At 42.0% G+C, this 19,821-nt stretch overlaps 1 protein-coding gene across 1 annotated transcript in view; it reads right to left on the bottom strand.

Moving 5' to 3' along the window:
• Positions 1 to 19,821, bottom strand: part of COL23A1 (collagen type XXIII alpha 1 chain) — a 353,419-nt gene that overhangs the window by 91,798 nt on the left and 241,800 nt on the right. Inside the window, exon 3 of the mRNA XM_073355469.2 lies at positions 6,354 to 6,398. Coding sequence (XP_073211570.1) covers positions 6,354 to 6,398 — 45 coding nt within the window. The remainder of the gene's footprint in view (positions 1 to 6,353; positions 6,399 to 19,821) is intronic.

Here is a 19,821-nt window from a genome sequence, read left to right as displayed (position 1 = left end):
AAGAAGTCAAATTAGTTAACAATCCAGCCCATGAAAGCTTATGCTCAAATAAATTTGTTAATCTTGAAGGTGCCACAAGTATTCCTGTTCTTTTAATCCAGCTTTAGTTATTTATTATTAATATATATTTAGACTGGGGTAGTGCCCAAAGGCCTACCAGGATGGGCTTTGTGGTGCCAGGCACTATACAAACATGTGGTAAGTGACAGCCCCAGGCCCAAAGAACTTAGAATCTTTTGCTTTCATTATTTTTGGCATATAGCTCATTCCAAACATGCTGTGCTTCTCCCGCTGACAGAGCTTCTGCCATTTGCAGAGGTCGGAACAGAGCGTCTGCACCAGACGCGCTGGATCGGTAAAACTTCCCCGCGGCAGCGCTGTACGTATAGACGTGGCCTTAATCAGTTAGACCTTATTGACACAGGGAAAATGTTTAATGTTTGAGAACATATTAACACAATGTGAATAAGATTTTGCCCTTAGCGTGGAAAAGGACAGTTATATTTAACGAATATATTAGCTGGCTGCAGAGGATAACCATGAACAAGCTAACATTTTTAAACATCACTTTTCCCTGTCTATACCAGGGTGCCAAGCTGTGTTAGTTAAAACATGTCAGCTAACACATTTTCTAACAAGATGCGTTTTCCCTCTGTAGAAATTTGCTTTGATGGCAACACCTTGGATGAGTTCTTTAGCTTAGATACTACTTAACAGGTGGTATCTACAATGGTTTCTTCCCGGTGCAGATGAGAAGCCACCTGTGTTGCATATGAATCCGTTGAGTCAGTCTCCTGCAATGCCTCATATATAGAAAATTATCCTGAAGCCCCCTAGTCCCAGCAAGAGTGATGAGCACTATAGGATAAATGCTTCAGGTATCCCAGAAAGCACTGGGACAGCCATGGATCTGTAGTATGTCCTGCAGCAGGGGTTCTCAAACTGGGGGTTGGGACCCCTCAGGGAGTTGCGAGGTTATTATTCGGGGGGCCATGAGCTCTCAACCTCTACCCCAAACCCTGCTTTGCCTCCAGCATTTATAATGGTGTTAAATATATTTTAAAAAGTGTTTTTAATTTATAAGGTGGGGGGTCACACTCAGAGGCTTGCTATGTGAAAGGGGTCACCAGTACAAAACTTTGAGAACCACTGCTCTACAGAAATGTACTGTAGCAGTTCTGTCCAAAACAGTTTTGGCTGCCTGAACACGTCAAACAGTTGCAAAGATAAGTGAGACCCACAAGCCAGTTGATGCACTCAGTGTTCATGTAGTGGCTTTCTTGCTTTCTGTAGACACACCTGAAAGGTGAGGGCAGGATGGTGCTTCCCAAGTGAGACCGATTAGTTGTTTAAGGTATCTTGGTCCCATAGTTGCAACATTACACTGATTTTTTACACTGACTTTTTTAAAAAAGCAGCCTCTTCCAGGAAGCTGTAACCTGAATGCCCTTTACAAAGGTGATTCCTTCTTTGCATATAGCTTTGAGACATATGTGAAATCCATGGCACCGGCTGCTCCTCTGTCAGAGACATGGAAACAATTAAATAAGAGCCAGATGACTGCAGGAGTAAATAAAACGGGTCGGATAGAGTCAACGACTCAATAAATCTGTGGACTGTTTAACTGTACTGACACTGACAAAAATGCTTTCCAAATCTATGCATTGTTCCTGTTTAAACATGAAGGTCGGTGAAGACCATTAGAAGAAACCTGGGCTGTAGCTGTAATGGACAAGAAGGGTTTGGGAGACTCAAGAAACCCCCAAATTCACATTTGTTTTACTTGTTCCGTAGAGATTTTCACAACACTCAGGCCATGTACAAATGTGCCTCTGCATTTACTTTCGAAGTGTACAGTCCTGGCTCCTAACACACTTACCTCCTGACCAGGCCAAAGGACAAGAGCAGGAACATGCAGTGGAACTCACAGGGAGAGCGTTTCAAACTGCCCCAGTGCAGGGCTTTGGCTGGGTTTATGGGGAAGTTTCTTTCCACTAAAGGCTGCCTCTGCACTGAAAATTTACAGCACTCATCCCACGGATAGCCTAAGTACAGTATCCCACGGATAGTACAGTCCTGGCCGGCAGACAGGCCTATCTATGTATGTGGGGAGGGGACAGCTCTGAAAGACCATATCACTTCCAGAAGTGAGCAGCTGCAGCAAGACCATCCCCTCTTTATTATCTCAAAAAGCAGCTGCAGCAAGACCAGGAGCCAGGAATTCCCCTCCTATTCCTCCCTTCATGGGGTAGAAACAATTTATCTTTTTGTCCCCAGTCAGTAAGAGCAGAGGAGGAGGGAAAGGTGATAATCCCTTTGGAACGTAGTACTGAGCACCTATATTGTTTGGTAAGAATTGCTGAATTCGGAGCAGATTAGCAGAGAGAGCCCATTTATGTTTGGCTGCACTAGCGCTGTTAGCCAGGGCTGGTCTAGCCCGAGTGCAATGTCACCGTGAGTGGCAACAGTGGAAGTGCTAGCATGGCCAGAGTATCAGCAGTTTTACCACCTAACTTGGGTTTGCGTTTGGCCCAATGGCGCCACAGTTCAGACATGTCCTTTAAGTACTTTAGTTTTACTAAGGAAATTTTAAATTAATTTTGAAATAGTATTTTATCCACCCATAAACAATGCCCATCATCAGTCGTCTTCAGTGTGCTTCAAGAGTGATGAACTCTTTGTAAATTCCTATACACTTATAGTTGTCTGGTTAATTCTTATACTGTCCAAATCTAAACAGAAAAGAAATGGTTCAGTCGTGTTTTAAATCAAGAAGTGGGTGTGGTTGGAGAAACCAGGCTGATCTCTCCAACATCACTGTGGAAAGCTGCTTGATTTTAGAACAAATTTATTGAATGCCTCATATGTATTAGAAAGCTTTAACATTGTAATTTTAACAGCTGCCAGAGAAAGACCTCCCCCAGGGTAAGCCTGAACCAGTGCTGAGCCTTCTGGCACTAAGACATTATTGGTCTGGAGGCTGTGAAGTTGTAACCACATAGAGTCTCCAGGGAGGGATGCTATCATGCTAGGCAAACAAATTTTTATTCCCATTTATCAGCTGTGGTGAAAGAACAAGGACCTGGTTTATGTGTGGTAAGATTATGAAACAAATATATAAATATATGTTCAAGCTATCTATGAAAACAAACTTTTGGCAGCTATGCCAAAACCAATATGCAGAGGGAAGTCTGCTCTTTGCCTTTCTTTATATCTGTAATACAGCATGACAATTCTCATGGGCTTCATTACATAGGCTGTGTTTAACTACTTTGCTGTATCTAGTGTACTGCATTGTGTGCTCTTGTTCCATCTCAGTGTAAGGCATAGTTTAACCACAAGTGTGTGCCCTATGAGCCTCCCTGCCAAAAATAACCACAGTTTCTCCTTGGTTTCCCTCCCCAATTACAGAAAAATCTAAAGAGACATACTTGAGTCTCATTAATTCTTCATAATTTCTCTGCTGGTTGTTGTCTGATCCCAGGGCAATTTTCTGTTCCTTAAGAGGAAGGATATTCTTATGGTTAACGCACTGAACTGGAACTCAGGAGACCTCAGTTCAAGTCCCTGCTCTGCTACAGACTCCCTGTATCACCGGCGGCAAGTCACTTAGTCTCTCTGTGCCTTTGTTCCCCATCTGTAAATTAGAGATAATAGCACTTTCTTTCTCTCACTCTTGGTGCTGTATATGTAAAATGTAAGCAGCTTTTTGGGGCAGGGTTAGTCTCTTACTGTATCTGTACAGTGCCTAGCACAACAAGGTCCCAATCTCACATTTGGACCCTAGATGCTATTTTAATACGATTGCTACTAGCATCACAATAATCATATTTTCAGGCTGTTCACATGAAATATTAAAATATAGTTTGAGTACAAATTCTCAGAGGTCACCATCTTGAAGCTCAATGATGTCTTTAAAACAGAAGTGGGCAAACTATGGCCCGGGGGCCACATCTGGCCCGCGGGACTGTCCTGCCCGGCCCTTGAGCTCCCGGCCAGGGAGGCTAGCCCCCAGCCCTTCCCCCACTGTCCCCCCCTCCCCACAGCCACGCCGCTGCGCAGGCTGGGCAGTGCAGCTTCCAGTCCTGCTGCTCTGAGTGGCATGGTAAGGGGGTGGGGAGGTTGGGTAAGGGGCAGGCGGTCCCGGGGGGAAGTCAGGGGACAGGAGGCGGTTAGATGGGGCGGAGGTTCCAGGGTCAGTCAGGGGACGTGGAACGGGAGAGTTGAATAGGCGTGGGAGTCCCAGGGGGCCTGTTAGGGGGTGGGGAGGTGGATAGGTCGGAGCAGCCAGGGGACAGGGAGCAGGAGGGGTCGGATGGGGGGGCCCCGGGAGGGGGCAGTAAGGGAACAAGGAGCAGGGGAGGTTGGATGGGTCGAAGGCTCTGAGGGGGGCAGTCAGGGATAGGGAAGTGGGAGGGAGTGGGGGGCCAGGCTGTTTGGGGAGGCACAGCCTTCCCTACCCGGCCCTCCATACAGTTTCGCAACCCCAATGTGGCCCTCGGGCCAAAAAGTTTGCCCACCCCTGATTTAAAATGTTTGACGACTGAATAGATGGACAATGTCGTAAGAGAAAATTCAATAAACTGAAGTATTTAAACACTATTCACTGTTTGAACGTTGCAGTTAGCACTTGGTTGAATCTTATAGCCAACCAATAACTTTATGGAGCAGAGTGCAACATTAAGAAATCAAAACCACATGACAGGATACTCCACCTCGACAGCTGGACTTAGTCAAGCAGAACAGGATTCATTGTAGCAGATTGGATCGCTGTCCCATGAAGTCCAATATCCTTTTGCTGGTTGCAACAATCTCTGATGTTTACCTGGCCCAATATGTGATGTCCTCTAGTGAGGAAGCGAAGGAAATTATTTCCTGACCTCTATGGCAATCAGTTCTGTGGCCTGAAGTGCATGATTTACCTCGCTCCACCTCCTCTTAACTGCAAATACTGATGGTCAAAAAATTATTCAGCCCTTTCTGAAAATTCAGTGAAAGTATATGATTATATGTTCTCCTGCAGCACTGAGTTCCACAGGCTGACAACATGCTACACTTTTATTGATACGAAATTTACTTACCCTTAATTCCATCATGTGTGTTCTAGAAGTTCATAGCTGAGTGTTTATATCAGTTTGGGATATGACCAGCTTGGGCTTACAGCCCCAGATGTTGCACCACCTGAGAATATTTTTGGCTTGCCCTTGAAATGAAACTATATCCAAGGCACAGAAACCCTGTTGCTAATTAAAAATACATATTTACAGTGCCACGTTTGCTTAGACCAAATTAAAAGGGCACTGTCAAAGTTGGGAGGCCAACAATTTCATCCACCATGTTTTAATTTGTATAACTGTTCACAAACTCCATGTAGTTCTTTAGATATGTTTTTACCTCCCAAATCCAACTTCGTTCCACTCTACTTCCGTAGTACCTTCTAGCTTCAAAGCATAAAGCAAATACCCTTTTGAAGCTGATATAGAAGCATCATTAGCCCCATTTCACAAGAAAGGCAGAAAAACAGTCTTCACAAGGAGACAGGTGTGTTCTTATCTCGAGTTAGCTAAAACATGGTGACTAACAAAAGGGGAAATCCTTGCGAAGGATGAGGAAGTTTATAGTTTTTATATGAGTTAGCTAGCTGAGGTAAAGGCTATGGGTGAACGTGAATCTCAAGAATTTGTGCCCAAGACCAACACAAGTTAGGCTTAGAATTCACTCATTCCTGACTCCCAGTCTGTGAACATTTTAATAGACCACACCAGGTGTATAATGTATAAGTAATCCTAAAATAATAAGCTGGTGTATGGTTCCCGAGACACTGTATATGTGCCTTTTATATTTCTCTCTGTATTACTACCTGCTATGACTGTTCACATGCCCACCTCCCTTCTCCCTGTACTGTCTTTCTTTGAAAAAGAATGGTTTCAGAGTAACAGCCGTGTTAGTCTGTATTCGCAAAAAGAAAAGGAGTACTCGTGGCACCTTAGAGACTATAATAAATTGGTTAGTCTCTAAGGTGCCACAAGTCCTCCTTTTCTTTTTGAAAAAGAATGGGGCACACATGGCTAAAGGAAAAAACAGCAGACTAATAAATTACACACGGACAGACACACACCTGCATAATCAATGTGATAGTGCCCCTTTAAGTCACTGTGGCTAGGTACCAGTAGAGCTGAAGGGTTTAAATCAATAGATAACCTATTGTTCATGGGAGATGGGACTTCTTCATTTCACAGGTCAATTAGATAAAGGTGGCTAGTATCTTTATCAAGCAGTTCAAGTACTTTTAAGTACTATTCCAATCATCACCTGGGTGCACCACACTCCACAGGAGGAAACATGAGGCTTACCAGGTTCTCCTCGTCGTCCCGGTTTTCCCCGCCTTCCTGGAGGGCCTGTGGAAATGAGAGAAAAGAGCTATTTATTACATGGAAATCACTGTCAGGAAATAAACCTCACAGGCAACAGGACCAGGAGAGAATATGCAACAAGCCATTCCTTTCACATTCAAAAGCTTCCTCACATCTGCGCCATCCTCCCCTATGAATCATCTGAAAAACAGTAGGTGCTTAAGATACATTTTAGTATGTCCACTATAGCAAAAAACTGTTTTGGAGAAAATGCCTCTCTTTGCTGATCCATTGCTAAAGCACATGAAGGGAATGCTCTTCCCCTTACCACTCCATTTGGAGGGAGTGCTCTGTGTTGTTACACCCCATATTCTTCATAGAAATATGGTTATGATATGAACATGGTACAACAGATATACTTTATGCAAGATGGGTCTTGTAAGATATCATTGGAAAGGTTATAATTTACTGAATGTGTTTATCCAATTTGCATGCATGTATCATTTTTGTATCTGAAGCGGGGAATATTAACCATGTCTCTGTATTCCAAATGTGCTACTTTAGATGAGGCCAAACAATGTTAGTGGCTTACTGAAGAAATGCACACATGCATAAGGATGACCCCAGGAACTGTGTGCAACAGAAACCTCTCAGAGATCGCTCTACACAATGGGAACTTTGACCCAGGTCACAGCAAAAATGCTTTCCACCAAGTGGTGGGGGGGGGGGGGAAGAGATATAAAAGAGGAATCCTCACTTTCCCTACAACAATACACCTGAAAACACCTGAAGAACAAAGACTGAACTGTGGGAAGTGATGGTCCCAGGCTGGAAGGATTTTTAGCCTCTGTATGAAAACCTGAGAAAGCCAAGGCCACTTGTGTCTTGAGAATCTGCCAGTCTGTTTATTACTCAGGGTGAGAATCTGCTAATTTCTATTCAACCTACCTGGTGTCAAGCTCAGTTAGTGGGTTTTGTTTATTTACTAAGGAAATCTGCTTTGTTCTGTTTGCTATCCCTGGAACCACTTAAACCCTGCCTTTAATAGTTAATAAAATTGGTTTTGTTTATTATTAAACCCAGTTTATGCAATTTCTAACTGGGGAGGGGGGCAAGAAGTCTTCACACTGAGGAAGAGGGTGAATTTTATGAGCTTGCACTGTACAGATAGTTCTATACAGTGCAAGACTGTATTATTTTGGGTTTGTCTCCCAAAAGGGATGGGCACGTGAGTGCTGGGGGAGCCCTCTCACAGAGAGCTGACTTCAGTCTGTGTCTGCAGCAGGGTGTGACCCTGCCTGTGTGTGTGCTGCAAGAGGCCAGAGAGCCTAATTCCACAAAGCAGGGAGATGGAACCCAGGCTGGTTGAGCAGGAGAGGCTCAGTTTAACCCCAGCACATCAGGTGGCAACTCGGACGGAGAGGTGGGGTGTCCAACCTGTCGCATTCTCATTATATAATATTTTCAATTGCCCTGTTGGAATAAGGCAACCATTTTTCCGAGCTTACAATTCCCATGATCCTGGAGACATGTGAATTGCATGATGAGGCCAAAAGAAAACACGTGATTGAGGTTGGTGGTCTACCCTTAGCTGGCTGGTTCTGGTCTGGTTCTCACCATCTGACACAGACGATAATGAAAAATAAAAAGCAAGAAACAGCACTGCTCATTTTCATCATGAAAACCCCAGTGTTTCCCAATTATGCAGCTATTCTATTTCCAGCCCTGCCTACTATTATTTGATGGGGAACAGAGTCATTAAATATTCCTGCCCTTTTACAAAGAACTCACAATTTGCATGAACGATTCCTTTTCTTAATAAGTAATGGAGTCCCTAGCCAAGCTCTGGAGTCCCTAGCCCTTCTTAGTGCTAACACATTTTTAGGCATAGTCTCCAATTATTTTATTTGCAAGCCTCCCATTGACACAAACGTACATTTCAGAGGCAAACTGAAAGGAGGATATTACTCTTCAGTGTTGTTTAGTATCAAGAAATACAATTCCATTTGCAAATAAAGGATTTTTAATTTCTACTCATCATTCCTGTGATCTGCAAAGCTTTTTGTTTTAGGTTCCAGAGGTTTGCTAGCCAAAAAAAAAAAAAGAAAAAAGAAAAAAACCCAACAACCCAGCTTTTGCTAGATGGTCATAGTTTTAATTCACTGCAGTATGTGGTTCCATAGTTTTTACTCCAAAAGATGACAAATTTCAAAATTTTCTAACATATTCTGGGGGGAAATTTTGCTGAACTTATACCCAAATACTCTCATTCAAAAAGGGTGTGGGAGGTACAAGACAGTGGAGAACTTTAGACCTTTTTCTGTACCCTGAAAGAATCTGTCTCTGACACTGATCTAAAAGGAACTTTCCGTAGTAAACAGAAAACATTGCCCAGGTTTTCAGAAACGTTTCACAGCACCTAGTCCAAATTTGAAGTGAACCTAGGCAGGGTCTTGGCTTCATTTGGAAACCATGGATGGATTGTCGGTTCTGCGTGGTTTCAACCCATAGCTGGCCTTTAGTTGTGTTTTGCTTTGAGTCTTTGGGTCTGATTGACTCCAAACCCAAGAAGGTTCACACAAAATGTTGTGACCCCAAACTGCTCAGTTTTGCAGAGCTGTGGTCTCAAAACCTCTGTTGTATAACTTGAATAACCAATGGATATCAGCTGAGCAAGCATCACAGACTCCTTCTACCCTGACTTCTGCCCATGAACCATGAACTTTTCCCCAAAGAATGAGAAGGTAAACTGGTCTTTATGCTGGAACAGATTGCGAAAACTGCACTGCAGTTTCCTTATGCCGATTGCTGGACAGTGGACTTGTGTTGCAAAATTCCTTCCTTCTCTCCTTCCTTCTAAGTGAAGCCATATGAAACAATCCACTTTACTTGGCGTGCTGAACCAATCAGTTGGTTCAGGCTATCCTCTGAGATGACTCATTTTAACTTAAAAAGGACTGGTAGATAAAGACAACTTGAAGAATGGCTAGAGACCCTGGGATGGCAAGCGGGGAGGGGGAATAAAAGGATTTAACCAGTTCAAGCTAAAAGACGAACAGAAGAGAATGGAAGGTCATAAATCATATCTCTAGGTGGAACTGGCATAGTGATATAAAATCTATTTCCAAAGTAAAATACAAGCTATGTAAGCGCATCTGCAGAAGAAACAGGATCCAAGGCAAGTTCACTAACTATACAATTATGATTATTTATTAAGTCGTAATGTAAGCCACACACCTTCTGGGTGTGGTGTTCTGTCCCATCTAGTGGCACCGAGACCACTTAGAGAGCAATTAATGAGTCTGCTCTACAGCCTTAGCTAACAGCCAGTTGGCTTTTAGCTCATGTGATAGAGGCTCATGCACTAAGTTCCAGAGGTCTCCGGTTTGCTCCTGCCTGCCGATGCCCAGGGTCTGTTGGTGTTACGGTAACCCATAGGCTCAGCACTTCGTGGGCACACACCCTGGAGAAGCCCCACACTAAGGGTCTGTCGAGTTGCCCCTATCTGCTCCCCACTCCTGTCCAGTGGTGCTTTCAACCCAGGCTAGCTGGCCTGGCTGAGGGTGTGGGTTAGATCCTGGGTGCTGCTGTCACTTGGGCTGGTAACCCCCCACTTTGTAGCGTGGATGCACTCTAAATGACTTGAATGCTGATAGTCTTCCAGTGCCTTCCCACAATTCCCTCCGGGTGACCAGGAGGACAGACAACCACTGGGCTAATGGCTATTCTGGAGTGGGTCTCCCTGTTGAAGCTATTCCAATTTATATAAATAAATAGTAATTGGATCAAGGAACTTGCAGCTGGGGGTCTCACATCCCAGGGGAATGCCCTAACCAGAGGGCTAGAGGGCATAAGGTAAGCACACTTCTCTTCCCCCCATGGCTTTGTGAATCTAGCCACTTGCTTTTGTGGGGAAAAAAAATGGTTACAATGGCCTGGGAACTAACGTTTCGGTTTTGGTTTGAACAAAATGTTTGTTTATTTAAACAACTTTTTGTATTCACAAAAAAAATCTGAAAATTGTCATTTGCAGCATAACCTGACCCAGTTTTATTTTCATGTTTTGGAAATTCCAGTGAACTGAAAAAAATCAGCTATTTGCCCAACTCTACTCACAGAACAAGGAATAATGAATGTGCCTCAAGTGCAGGTCAGTTCCTGGAATACAATTTTTGTGTGTGGAAGACCGACAAAATTAGTGCCTCTCCATCTAACTGTGCCCTATTCATTTTGAACCATGCAGCTGAAAAATTAGACTAATGATTGAGGGCCCCGGGGCTGAAAGTTCTCCCACAACTAAGACTACCGTTCATTTCAAATGGGAGTCTTGCCTGCATATGACTGCACAATCACAGACTGGTCATGTAGTGATATATCCTGTTCACCTTACTTTTGCAGAACTCCAATTTACGCTCACCCCCCACCCTTTTTGTTTTGTTTTGTTTTTTACAAGGGTAAGGTGGACAGGAGTTTACCCATAAAATTTCAGTGACAAGTGCCAATTCTACCTTATCACAAGAACAGGAATGTGCACAGGAGACAAAGGTCAAGGAACCAGATTTGATTTGATTACAAGGGGGAAAGAGTCACCCACATGGGGCACAATGGGACCTGCTTTCCTGGTATGGAGAGAATTATGGCAGTTCATTGAGTGGGTCTGGCACCACATTGCCCTATTTGCAAACTCCCTTGGGCAGACTAGCTCAACTAGCCATAATTTACTGAACTGCTGGAAAATGTGAGGTTTTAAACTTTCCCAATATTTTACAGTTCATTATGAGTTTTAAAACAGTGTTGATTTTCATGTTTCACTTATTAGCCCAATGCTAGACAATATAAATGACCACTACACAATATAACTAGTCTGTTCTACGCTGCACTGTGAACTTTTTACCTTGTTACTGAATGGCAACTATTTCATTGTGCATATCAGCTATTCCTTGTAATGTTTCCAGACAGCAATATTTTTCATGGTCTTTTCTTGTATTCCACGTTACTAAACTTGTAGTCTTACTAGAAAGCTACTAATGCTTTGATATTGTCAGTGCTCACATCTCATGTGCTGGAATAAGACTGTTTAGTTTGAATGTGACAAGATGTTTAGAAATAGACTGCTTTATACTTTGTATTTATTCTCCTCTCCAAAAATATCTCGCATAAAAATGTAAATAAAGAACTCTTAGCACTGATATGGGATAGCTGATGAGGTTAGAAAAAAAAGGCATAGCTATTACGCAAGTGACAGTAATGCAACATAAATCTTAATGATATTGAACCAGCATCAAATTACATGAGGTTAAATAATTTATAATCCTTAACAATTACCTTCAAATGAATTATAAAACCACAATTTTCCTTGTGTTCTTCTAACAGAACTTAAGTAGGATAACTAGGAAAACCACACTACACAGGAGTTGAAACTAAGCCTGGCTTTTTAAGTCTTTTCTACGCTAGGGAGATTTTTTTTTTTAAAATGTTTCTTGCCGTTGCTAGCATCTAGCTGAACTGGAGATAACAACAGTGGGACATCAGCTGTAGAGACAGCCCACTATGAGCTAGTGCCTAGGATAGCACCACATCATTCTAACCTTGCATGCGAGAAAGTCTAATTGAAAAGATGCTGACAGTCTCATCAGCAGCCCACAGCCCATGTACACCAGATAGCTGATGTTGGCAACATTGGTTCACCTGATCACTTCTATCAACAGTGGGAAGTTTTTCAAAAATGTCTCTAGTTAGCAAAGAATTCAAAGAAAGATAAGTTATTCCCAACTTCTGTGTATTGTGTGTGTTTTTAAATCGATAACAAGGTTGCCTACTAAATTTGTAACTTCGGAGGACCATGGTATATCTTATGGCAAGGTTACACTATCCCGTATTTTATAAGTGCTAGTGGGGTCAGGAATTCTGCTGCCTTTGGGTTCGGTCTTCAATGACTCCACTGGGCCCACTAAGTGACTGTGCTCCCTGATTGGTCAGAAGAGCCAACTGATCAGTGTTTAAACCCTGGAGCAATACAATGGGTGCTCAATGTGTTCTACTCCTGCAGCAGTGCCAGACCTACTTCCTGCTTCCTCTCTGGCCCTTGCTCCAACCCCTTCTGCTCCACTCCTGCCCATGTACTCCTGATTCCTGACCCCTGGCTTGTCTCCTGACCACAACTGCAACTCTGCCCCTGGGTTCTGTTCTGGCTCCTGCTTCCTGGCTTTAACTATTGGCTTGTCTCTTGACCACATCTGTGGTTCTGCCCTCTGAGTCTGCTCTGACCACTAGGCTAGACTCCTGCTCTGACCACTAGGTTGCACTGCTTACACCTCCGTGTGTGTGACTGTGGGGTTTCTTTTTCTTCAGTTTGGCCATACATTAGTAATAATGGGATCATCAATAACTTGAAAATATTGACTAAAGTTATCTTGACCCTTTAATCGGTATCAAAAACCCCTCTCCTTTGAGTGCATCATCCATATGGAAACGAAAGGCAGTATGACTGCTGTGACATGGTCGGGCCAGATGGATACAGGAAAGTGATAGAAGGCAGATATATTAGCCACAGGTTAAGTAGGTCCCTTTTCCCTGGGTAAGGTAACAGGGAAGGTTCCAGAACAATCAGGAACTTTCTGGAAACAATTAAGGCAGACAGGCTGATTAGAACACCTGCAGCCAATCAAGAAGCTGCTAGAATCAATTAAGGCAGGCTAATCAGGGCACCTGGGTTTTAAAAAGGAGCTCACTTCAGTTTGAGGTGCGTGTGCGAGGAGCTGGGAGCAAGAGGCGCAAGAAGCTGAAAGAGAGAAGGCGTACTACTGGAAGACCAAGAAGTACAAGCATTATCAGACACCAGGAGGAAGGTCTATCTATCTGGTGAGAATAAAGAAGGTGTTGGGAGGAGGCCGTGGGGAAGTAGCCCAGGGAGGTGTAGCTGTCACGCAGCTATTATAGGAGCCACTGTAGACAGCTGCAATCCACAGGGCCCTGGGCTGGAACCCAGAGTAGAGAGCGGGCCGTCCCCCCAATTTGATACTGGAGGAGTTGAACTGGACTGTGGGTTCCACCAGAGGGGAAGGTCTCTGGCCTGTTCCCCGATCCACTAGGTGGATCAACAGAGACTGTGGGGATTGCTCTTCTTCCTTTCCCCATGTTGGCCCATGATGAGGCTAACTGAGTGAACGGCAGATTTGAGCCATGAAAGTGGCCAAACTGAGGGCTGCTGTGAACCTCTGAGGCGAGAAAATACACCAATAAGCACAGGACCCACCAAGGCAGAGGAGGAACTTTGTCACACTGCTTATGACAACTGCCAAAAAAAGTATTCAATACTTCAAAAATCCAACTTTGCACCATGTAACTTTAGATAAAGCCCCTGATTAAAACAAATGAAATACACATTTTCCTTCATTCTGTTTGTTTCATGTCTCCCACAAGAGCACTGTACTTGCAATTTCATGTGTTACAAACATCCTGTAGCCTTTGCTGGAGTGTTAACAAAAGAAAAACTGCATTAGCTGAAGGCTGACATATTTCAAAAGATGTATCAGTTATTTTAATTGCAGGTTATCAAAATTCTTCCCCCTCACTCACAGGCTAAATATTATGAAATCCCTTTCCAATAAAGTAGTATTTCATATAAAAAACTCTGGCATCCCAAACTCTGAGATACAGCAGCATAAAAATCTTCAGTACAGGGAAATACATTTCCATCTACCTAGTCACAGAACAAGTCACATGGGTTTTCCTGACCAAATTTCTAAAAAAAATTGACTTGAGGATAAATGTGATAAGCACCATTAAAAGAACACATTGCACTTACTACCTTTAGGTCAAGATTTTCTGAAGTGACTCCTGATGTGGGGTTCCCAACTTGAGACACCTGAAGCAGATGTGGTTTGCAGAAATTTTTGAGCACTCGCCTTTTGAAAATTAGGCCTCCCTAAAGCATCTCACACAGGGCTCCCAAAAACAGACACCCAAGATCACTAATCACTTTTGAAAAACTTGACCTTAGCTTCCAAAAGCTGCACTAGCAAACTTAATGAGAAACGTTTCATTTTCTAATTACTACTAGCAAAAGGGCTGAACCAAGATGACACCACTACGTTAAGCGCATCCAACAGGATTCAATCAAAAGACACCAAAGGATTAAATGAATGGGGATGTCTAAAATGAACCTTCCCACATCATTACAGAGTGGTTTGTGCACATCAAAGTAGAAGCACATTTAGGAACCACTCTCCTCTCCCTTTACCCACAGGTCAGAATGTATCTATTAAGAAGGTTTATGTAAGCGCCAAGGCAGACAATAGATTAATTTTTAGATTTTAATTGTTCAACATTGTCAGGCCTGGAAAAAAACTGGTAAATTATAATCCCAGTTTCCCCTTCAAAACCCATTTATTCTCAGCCTTAGAGAATAAGCCTTCACTCCCATACGTTGCACTGCACAACTACTAGTGACTGGTTACGAGTCTGATTTAATCATGCTGGAAATGCACATTTGAAATTTATTTTGATTTTTCCCTCCAAACGTAACAGAATATTGAAGAAAGGAAACAAGAAAATCCTCTCTCATTCACGGTCTCAGTTCCATTGATTTCAATGGGGTAGCACGGAGGTCGGGGTGGACAAAACGTGTCCCGATGATCAGGAGAGACCCCACGTTCTATGTTTCAGTATCTTGTGAACACCGAGTGGCAAGATGTCAGTCTATTCACATAGCCTGACACTCACTTCTGTGCAGAGGACCAGCACAAAGAGAGGGTCATGTGGTGCATAGGCCAGGTGCTATCTCCTTGCCTAGGGAGTGAATTCCACCCTTTAAGGAAAACCAAACAACAGTAAATTGACTACATTGAATGTTCACCGAGACTGAGGAGAGTGGTGCACTTTAGTTAAAGACATTACAGCTCATCTAGAAGGCCAGAGGCATCTTTGGAGACAACCAGTTATATTGTGGGATTTCTTAAGTCTGGTTAACTCCTATTCCTCTTACCTTAAGCAAACTCTTTTTGCAATGAACAAAACATCCCGGATCATTTGAAGAGCTAACTGAAGTGGAATCTTAGCATTTTACCACATGTTTAAACTACTGAAAAGCCCAACCCTGCTCCCTTTGGAAGTAATGGAGATTATGCCATTGGTTTTAATGGGAGCAAGTCTGAGCCCTAAAACTGCAGAATTGAATGCTGTAATATCTATTTTAGGAAATTGGTTCTCTTTTCTACCCACACCAGACAGCTTCTTCAGACTGTCAGTGGATTCAGCTCTTTTGTTTATTCATTAGCATCCAAGATAAAAATGAATTTTTATTTAAGATATACGTTAAGAAGTAACTGGAATAAAGCCACAATTGCACTTAGGTTGATTTTTTCCCTTCTTTTGTTATGACTGCTCTCTCTCTTGCTATTTTCAGATAACACCCTGGCATGGCTGCAGCACAAAACACGTATGGTGGAGGGCAGAAATGGAATTATGGAATACACTTTTTTTTTTTTTTTTTAATAAAGACAAGAGGACGCTTATATTTTGGCAGCTGTGCATCCTGCCATATGCAGGTTGTACCACTTAAGTGACAGATTTCTATTTTCCACATTTCCTTCTAGACAGCTGCTTCAGTACAAATCCTGGACGAGGCTGATCACTTTGAAAACCTTTGATAAACTATCAGAGGGGTAGCCGTGTCAGTCTGGATCTGTAAAAGCGGCAAAGAGTCCTGTGGCACCACCGAAAGCTTACGCTCCAACACGTCTGTTAGTCTGTAAGGTGCCACAGGACTCTTTGCCACTTTTGATAAACTAAACGCACACACACAGCTTCATGTTTCTTTGTCAGCACAATGGCGCTCCCCATTCATCTGACCCAGTGTATGCAATGACAGATTAATTCACTGTATTCCTAAAGGAAATTTACTTTCCATAGTTACAAATGTCATTATTTAATTATTTAGAATTAAATAATAATAAAGAAGAAATCTATACAAACGTTCTTTGTGTCCTGATGCTTAACTGACGTTTTAATGTCACCATGGCATCCTGCAGCATTAAAAAGCAACCAAACTGAAACAATTAACTCACTTTAACAAGCAAATCAGCTACAAGAAACCACCTTTCCAACCCTCATTGTTCTCCAGGAACATACGAATAGCTCTCCAAAAACCCTGTCCAAAGCCAGCTTTTGCTGTGTGTGTCCTCAAGGTCCAAGGCCCTCAAATTCTACTTTTATCAGACCAAAACAAGGAGCAAGTTTTAGATTCCTAGATCCCTCACAGTTTGTAACTGAATTCAGTAATTTAACACTACTAAATGCAAACTATTGTCAGTAGCTTCCAATGCAACTGATTTCCGTGGCAGTAACATGTTTAGAATTCAGTACCATCTGTTCCCTTATTCAGAAGAAATGCACTAATTAACATTGCACTTGGGCAAGTGACAACTCAGATAATAAAATTAATCCAGCATTTCAGTCAAAGAATGGGAAAGCCTCAAATTGTTAAAATAAACACTGAAAAGTTTCAGAGTAACAGCCGTGTTAGTCTGTATTCGCAAATAGTCTGTGCCACAAGTACTCCTTTTCTTTTTACTGAAAAGTTTAGATCTTCCTGCAAACTATCAAATCCTTGCTAGGTCTGCAAAATTGGCCTGGAAAATTTTACAAGAACAGAGTCCCACTTACCACTGTAGCGGGAAATGAGAAATAGAAACATTCATCTGGGCATTTCAAAGCCTCTAAAAGGATTTGGATCAAAATTAAACAGATTGAAAACTCTTTTTGGCAGAGACCATTCTTCTGTTATGTGGATACAGAACCTAGCCCAGCTGGGATCCCTGTATCTTGACTAGGCCTCCTAGGTTCTACTGCTGTAGGAAAAAATAAATAATAAATATAAGGTCTTCTCGTTTTATCCCAAAAGGTCTATTACTATCTATAACTTGCCTAAATCCCAAAGTAGAGCTATCCTTATATAAGAGCTCCTTATGATTTCAGATTGGTTATAGTAGAGACACAGGGCTGGTTTACACTACCGCGGTAAATTGATCTAATTTACGCAACTTCAGTTAAGTGAATAACGTAACTGAAGTCGACATAGTTAGATCCACTTACCATGGTGGCTACACTGTGCTGTGTTGACTGGAGAGCATCTCCCGTCGACTTCCTCTACACTTCTCGGGGAGGTGAAGTACACATATCGATAGGAGAGTGCTCTCCCATTGATTTAGTGTGTCTTCACCAAACCCGCTAAATCAGTACTCACTGCATCGATTGCAGCAGTGCCAATCTACCCTTAAGTATAGACATGCCCACAGTAAACAGATACCACAAAATAAACATCAGCATGCACTAAGGAATGCCATTCTGTCCAATAATAGATTTATAGTCCTGAGTTACATTTGTTAGGAGCCCATTGTATTGTGGAAATAGTGGGTTGCAGACGTTTGGAACAAAAGCAAATCACCACAGGACTCAACATGTGCCCAGGAAGGTTCTGTCAATATAAAGTTACCACCACCAGTTGGCAAACTCCTGTTATTTGAGAGCACAATATGAATCTTATGATATTATTCCATTGTCTCATGTGGCACTGTACCGTGTTTCAAGGGTGGAGCAAATCAAACATAATAGCATCATCATCTTGAGTCTGGAATGAAAGAGACTTGCATTTTCTGCCATACATCAAGAGGAAATGGTTTAACACTCATCAACAATGACAATAGCGAACGACCAGAAATCTTATAATGTACATAAGAGGGAGTTTGCTCTCCTTACTTTGATAAGAATCAATCATCCACACAGTGTCAGCAACACTATGTCACTTGTAGTGCCGAGGGCACTGTGTGGGTGACTGATTCTCACAGTAACTTGACACACCACCACATGGTCAACCAGAAGCAAGGTCAAATTGATATATTTGGTCAACACACACAAATAACATTTGTGGGTAGAGAATAGAATTTTAGTGGCAAAAACAACACAAGACCACACACTGCAAAGTCATTCTGCTTTTACGGACTTATTTAAGTATACAAAGCAAAGGATTGCTCTAGTTGAGTAAGCAAATTTGCACATCCAACTATGAGCTTGTTTACAAACAGCCAACAGGTGTACATGCATGTGGAGAACACTCTGTCTAGCTAGCGTGTTTCTAGTAAGTGGCAACAATGTAATTCTTTTTCCTGATCGCTCCAAGAACTGCAAGACATTTCCATAATATCTGTAAGATAATACAGTTTGTTTATCAGTTTACGGTATTAAGTCAATTTAGTTATATTTTTAAACTCTAATGGGGCACTTACCACTCACACAAGGTTAGACTCATCTTTGATAAGAGATGCATTTTCAGACCATTTAAATAATTAAGGAAATGTATACCATGTGCATTAGCCTCATGTAATCTCACCCCAAGAAAAAATATTCTTGTTCAATCTCCAGTATTATTCAATGTGACAGAACGTCAATCAGTGAGAAATTGACAACAGATTATGACAACAGATGGACTGTGCAATTGTTCACATATCCCCGGAATGATCCCCATAACTACACAGACAAGTACGTATATGATAAAGGCTTAAACCAAAATACATGTCCTTTGTATTTAAAAACACTGTTCCATATAGTGTGAACACATTCAAGGACACAATCAATGGGCAATACAGAATTTTGACAAGATTTTCTATACTCTTTGTCTCTACGCTCCCTAAAAGAGAAACCTGGCAAATGCAAACCATAAAGAGCTTGGGGGAAACAGACAGATTTATCCTAAATATAAGTCCATGATGGTTCCATGGGCAATACTTGCAGCTATCATTCATGTTACAAATGATGTTTAACAAAATTAGCTTTCCTGTTTCAAAATTCATCCAGTCTTGCACTATTTCATAGCACAGTTTCAACATCTTTTAAAAATTTGTTAAAAACTTCACATTTCCTTTCTGTTCCAAAATCCCTTCATAACGCCTTCAGCATGCAGAGTATATTTATTTTAACCTTTAAAGGATTAACATGTTTTGCATGTGTTACCTCACAAAAGCATCACTAATAAGAACCTTAACTCCTTTCAAATGAAGGATCAAGAGTAATGCATGTTTCATGCAAAAATGTTTTAGACAGCTTCTGGAAATGCTAATTATTTTTATAAATATACCTTCCGGAAGAAAAAATCCTTCCATGTTTGTAACACATGGAATGGAAGCACCATAGTTAGTAAGTAAGTTTATTCCATATGTAGATTTAGCAATACCACATGATGGTGCCAGGTTATGCTACCGCACCTATAAGTCAAGGGAAATTTGAGAATACTAGTCAGAGAGAAATTTTGCTCTAAAGCGACATGCTGTGATTCTACTAATATAGCCCTTTGACATTTCCATGCCCCCAATCCGCAAGGTCAACGCAAACAGTAACAATTCATCTTGAAGATTAATAATGTCAGTTTAGATTTCTGTAGGGGACTGGGAACTCTCTCTAATCAAGCCAAGAG

Source organism: Lepidochelys kempii, chromosome 8 (genome assembly GCF_965140285.1).
Source record: "Lepidochelys kempii isolate rLepKem1 chromosome 8, rLepKem1.hap1, whole genome shotgun sequence".
Classification (NCBI taxonomy): Eukaryota; Metazoa; Chordata; order Testudines; family Cheloniidae; genus Lepidochelys; species Lepidochelys kempii.
The sequence above is the reverse complement of the archived record's forward strand: the minus strand, read 5'-3'. Positions and strand labels throughout refer to the sequence as shown.